Source organism: Mus caroli, chromosome 7, assembly GCF_900094665.2.
Source record: "Mus caroli chromosome 7, CAROLI_EIJ_v1.1, whole genome shotgun sequence".
In the NCBI taxonomy this organism is placed as follows: domain Eukaryota; kingdom Metazoa; phylum Chordata; class Mammalia; order Rodentia; family Muridae; genus Mus; species Mus caroli.
In genome coordinates, this window is record NC_034576.1 from 27,582,403 (window position 1) to 27,587,434 (window position 5,032).

A 5,032-nucleotide genomic window follows, 5' to 3' on the forward strand; every position below is an offset into this window, starting at 1 on the left:
ATGCCTAAGCAGGCCTGGTGTGTGGGAAGGGCCAAGCAACAGGATGGCAAGAGAACCTCCGTGCCTCCAAACAGGAGAAACTGTGGCCTAAAAGGCTTTCTCTATCTCCACACAGGCACCCCCTTCCATACACCCTGTACGTGTACGTGTAAGCAAGCACACCCCACACACTCACACGGTATAATCACAACACTTGACAAGTAATAGCAGGTAGGTTCTGTTACATGGCAGCCTGGACTATACTGGCTAGCCCCGGCTATGGAGTGAGAGCCTATCTCTACAACTACAAATGAAAAGTAATGAGGCCCATGATCAAACTGCTGGAACTCACCTTCCCTGCAGAAAGACCATGCAGTGGCACTGAAGCTAGGCAGGGAGGAATGCCTGAACAGTGTATACACCCTCATTTTGATCATTTTCCACTTTTCCTAGTGTGATGATCTGGGTTCCTATACATCATGGAGGTCTCCACAGTCTCTGGGACCTTTGTAGACACAGGAACCTGGTGACATGGGAACCAGGGCCCAAAAGGTATGGGGTGGGGCAGTTCCCTAACCAGTCTGTCACCCTAGCCTTTCCCACTGGCAGCCAGGCCTGGTTTGTAGTTCCATCTAGCACTGTCCAGGCCCACAGGCTGGGGCCTCCCCTCCCTCCCCAAAGCCCCCTCCCCAGGGCCTGTTTCCCGGAGGAGCTGGGTTCTTCCCCAGAATCCATGATTCACTCAAGCTGGGGCCTTTTCACTTCTGCTTTGGAGCTAAAAATATAGAGACCAAGGAGTCTTGTTGAGCAGGCCTCCCCACACATTGCACAATATCCCCCCTTGGCCCCTCCCCAGAACAGCTAGAGAGCTCTGCTGACGCAGGGTCCAATGTGGACCCAAACTTCTCCTAGGTTGTATGTGCTGAGGTCAGGGCTTACGTCCATGCACTTCTTTTGTGAGCCAGAAAGTCCCTTCCTGTAGCCCTAGTAACCCAGGCATTTTGGTTCCTCTTATATAATACGACCCCAGTTAGGTGTTGGGGGCAACAAAAGGGGACTGATTGAGATAGAATGGCAGGACTGGAAAAAGGTGGGTTAAAAGGAAATCCATACACTGGGGCAGACTGAGGAAGGTCTAAAGGGCTCAGTTAGTGCTAACACCCAGGGCCAGGTGGAGAGACAGAGTCCCCAGAACAGAGGTAATCAGCGGCCCAGTGGGGAGATCCACTCCAGGTTGGGGAGCAGCGTGGGTGGAGGCAACAGTGGTGGTGGTGGGGTTTGAGGTCTGTGCTGTCTGCAAGACTCTGCTGCCCCCTGCTGGTTTCAGCTGCATTAACTGTGGCTCGACAAATAAATCAGCAACAGGAACCACCTGTTTTGCCTTAGGCCATACTTCATTCTCTGCCCCTCCCCGAACCAAGACCTCAGAGGCTGCCCCCAGGGCCAGTAGAGGGTGCAGTAGTCTTTCCAGTGACCTTGTTGGCACAGTCCAGCAGGGCAGTATGAATGTCTTTGGCACAGGTGATCTGGGCTTTGATGACAGCCAGGTACTGTGGGTAGGGCAGACTGTCTGGCTGCACTGCATCTGGCTTTGTGGCTGTGGGTACCAGTGTTGGAGAGTGTTTGGCGCTGTCACAGCTCTGTGAAAGGCACTCGTGGGCCAGGCGCTGTGGAAAAGAGAACAACAGCATCACTTTCATGAATGCAGCCTCCCCTCCCCCAAACCTGCAGCTAAACTGATGGGCATCCAAAGTCAGACTGGATCACCCAGCATATGTGCCTACTTCTCTCTGGGATTACGTCATTAAATGTTTTTGCTGCCAGGCAGTGATGGTGCACACCTTTAATCCCAGCACTTTGGATTTCTGCAGGCAGATTTCTGAGTTTGAGGTCAGCCTGGTCTACAGAGTGAGTTCCAGAATAGCCAGGGCTACACAGAGAAATCCTGTTTCAACCCCCCCCCCCCCAAAAAGTTTTTGCTATTCAGTCAGAGAATTGCTACATAGACAAAGCTGTCCTCAGACTATTTATTTATTATTATATATAAGTACACTGTAGCTGGCTTCAGATGCACCAGAAGGTGGCATCAGATCTCATTACAGATGGTTGTGAGCCACCATGTGGTTGCTGGGATTTGAACTCAGGACCTTTGGAAGAGCAGTCAGTGCTCTTAACCACTGAGCCATCTCGCCAGCCCCACCCATCCTCAGACTTTTTACTCTACTGCTTCGTCCTCCTGGGATCATCAGTGCACACATCTGAGCTTGTCAGTGGTCTGTCTGTAGGTAAAGATGCTTGCTATCAAGCTTGAAGACCTGGGTTCTATTTCCCCAGGACTCATGTAGTAGAAGGGAAATAATCAATTACTCCGAGATGTCTGCTGTCTCTGTGTGTGCACAATGGCAGGGCCTGACGACAATAAGATGCAATAACTTAAAAAAACAAAACAAAACTACCCAGGGCTGGAGAGATGGCTCAGCAGTTAAGGGCACTGATTGCTCTTCTAGATGTCCTGAGTTCAATTTCCAGCAACCACATGGTGGCTCATAATCACCTGTAACGGGATCTGATGCCCTCTTCTGGTGGGTCTGAAGACAGCTATAGTGTACTCATACATAAAATAAATAAAACCTTTGCCTGGCAGTGGTGGTGTATGCCTTAAAACAGAACTACCAAGTGCAGCGACACGCCCAGTTCCGTAAGTGGGTTGGATGGTCACCTCTCCTGCCTGGTGAGAGCAGGTGACAGACAGATGTGTGCCACAGGGGATAAGTGCTAACTGTCCTAACTACACCCAGGCTTGGGGTCTACTTAATGGCACTGCACTTGGCAGCTGCCTTCTGTCCTGGTTCCTTCCAAGGCTGCCATTCTCTTCACTGCTCAGGTCCCTCCCAGCCGCCCACCACCTCCCCCGAAGGCTTCTTCTGAGTCCTTGCCTCAGAGGTGACTCCCTTGGTAGGAGTAATCGTCCTAATCCAGCCAAAGTAACTCAATCTTGCAACAAAACTCCATTTAGCTGTACTGTGTGCCAGCCTGTAGTAAACCCTGTCCTTCCCATGGCTGGACAGTGCTTGCTGAGGCTAGCAGAAACCTTGATAAGAGCCAGGCGTAGGAGTGCAGGATGGGGGTACGTGACAGTACTCCCAACTGAGGTGGAACAGGAAGTCCAGTCATCCTTTGCTACATAGCAAGTTGGGGCTCATTTTAAAAATAAACAGTAAAATTGAAGGTTGGTGGCAAGGGTTGAGACTTCTCAGTGGTGTGGCTGGCCGTCCAGTCCTGTCCTCTCCCAAGCCCCAGCCTGTGCACAGTGTGTTACATGAGCTCACATCACCATGCTGGACTCTGAACCTTGTTTTAGTGGCTATGCCCTTATTTGGAAGGTGAACAGAAGTTTCTTCTATAGCTCCGGCAAAATCATTTACTACCTTCCCTTCCTAATTCCAACCATAGCCCTGGGAACTTTCCCCAATAGTCCATCAGTCTTTTGGCCTGGCAAAGCCTCCAAGCTTCTGTCTGTCCCTAATTCTTCCTCACAGCTCAACCAGGACTGCCTCCTTGGGCTCCCACCTCCAGTCTCAGGCATTTTTTTTTTTAAAGACTTATTTATTTATTATATATACGTACACTGTAGCTGTCTTCAGACACTCCAGAAGAGGGAGTCAGATCTCGTTACGGATGGTTGTGAGCCACCATGTGGTTGCTGGGATTTGAACTCCGGACCTTCGGAAGAGCAGTCGGGTGCTCTTACCCACTGAGCCATCTCACCAGCCCCTCAGGCATTTTTAACATGCCCCTCATTTCCTCAAGAAGAAATGTCCTCACTTCAAATCCTCCATCACTCTCTGACACAGGGGTTATATGCAGTCTAGTAAGACCCAGCCTACCATAGCTCAGCAGGCTCTATGGACAGGCCTGGAAGTGACTGAGTGTGGTACTGGGGATTGAATTTAGAACTTTACTTGTGTTAGATAAACTCTGCCACTCAACTAAGTCCCGGTTCTATTGGCCCCAGTGCTCCTAGCCTAGGCAGTCTGGAACTTATGGCAGTCCTCCAGCTGATGCCTCTCAAGTTAAGACTGCAGACTGGGCCAGGCGGTGGTGGCGCAGGCCTTTAATCCTGCACTTGGGAGGCAGAGGCAGGTGGATTTCTGAGTTTGGCCAGCCTGGTCTACAGAGTGAGTTCCAGGACAGCCAGGGCTACACAGAGAAACCTTGTCTCAAAGAAAAAAAGATTTCAGACTGGAACCAACATACCTTTTTCCCTTTTAAAGCAAGATCTCACCCAGCCACTCAAGACAGGTCTTGAACTTTGACCTTCCTACTTCAGCCTCATAAGCAGTGGGATGATAGGACTATACCACAGGCTTGCTAGCCTAAGGGAATTTTTGTGTGTGTATGGTTGAGGGTGTATGGCCAAAGGTCAACCTCATATGTTGTTTCTCAAGGCTTGCTGCGCCCGCCCCCACCCCCCGCTTGGTTTTCTTTAAGGTAGATCTCTCACCAGGACCTGGAGCTAGCCAATTAGGCAGAGCTGGCTAGCTACTGAGCCTCACACATCCAGTTAGCTCTACCTCCCCAGCTCTGGGGCTGTAGGTATTTACTGCCATGCCCATTCCCCCCCACCCCCCAACACAGGGTTTCTCTGTATAGCCCTGGCTGTCCTGGAACTCAGTCCGTAGACCAGGCTGGCCTCTAATTTAGAAATCCGCCTTAGCCGGGCGTAGTAACGCACGCCTTTAATCCCAGCACTTGGTAGGCAGAGGCGGGCGGATCTCTGAGTTCGAGGCCAGCCTGGTCTACAGAGTGAGTACCAGGATAGCCAGGGCTACACAGAGGAACCCTGTCTCGAAAAACCAAACCAACCAACCAAACAAACAAACAAAAAACCAAAATCGGCCTGCCTCCTAAGTGCTGGGATTAAAGGTGTGCACCACCAGCGCCCGGCCATGCCTACCTTTTTTTTTTTTTTTTTTTTTAAAAGATTTATTTATTTATTATATGTAAGTACACTGTATCTGTCTTCAGACACTCCAGAAGAGGGCGCCAGATC

At 50.6% G+C, this 5,032-nt stretch overlaps 1 protein-coding gene across 1 annotated transcript in view; it reads right to left on the reverse strand.

The window, feature by feature from the left end:
* Nucleotides 1-763: 763 nt before the first annotated feature.
* Nucleotides 764-5,032, reverse strand: part of Med29 (mediator complex subunit 29) — a 7,213-nt gene continuing 2,944 nt past the window's right edge. Inside the window, exon 4 of the mRNA XM_021167147.2 lies at nt 764-1,646. Coding sequence (XP_021022806.1) covers nt 1,404-1,646 — 243 coding nt within the window. The 3' untranslated portion in view covers nt 764-1,403. The remainder of the gene's footprint in view (nt 1,647-5,032) is intronic.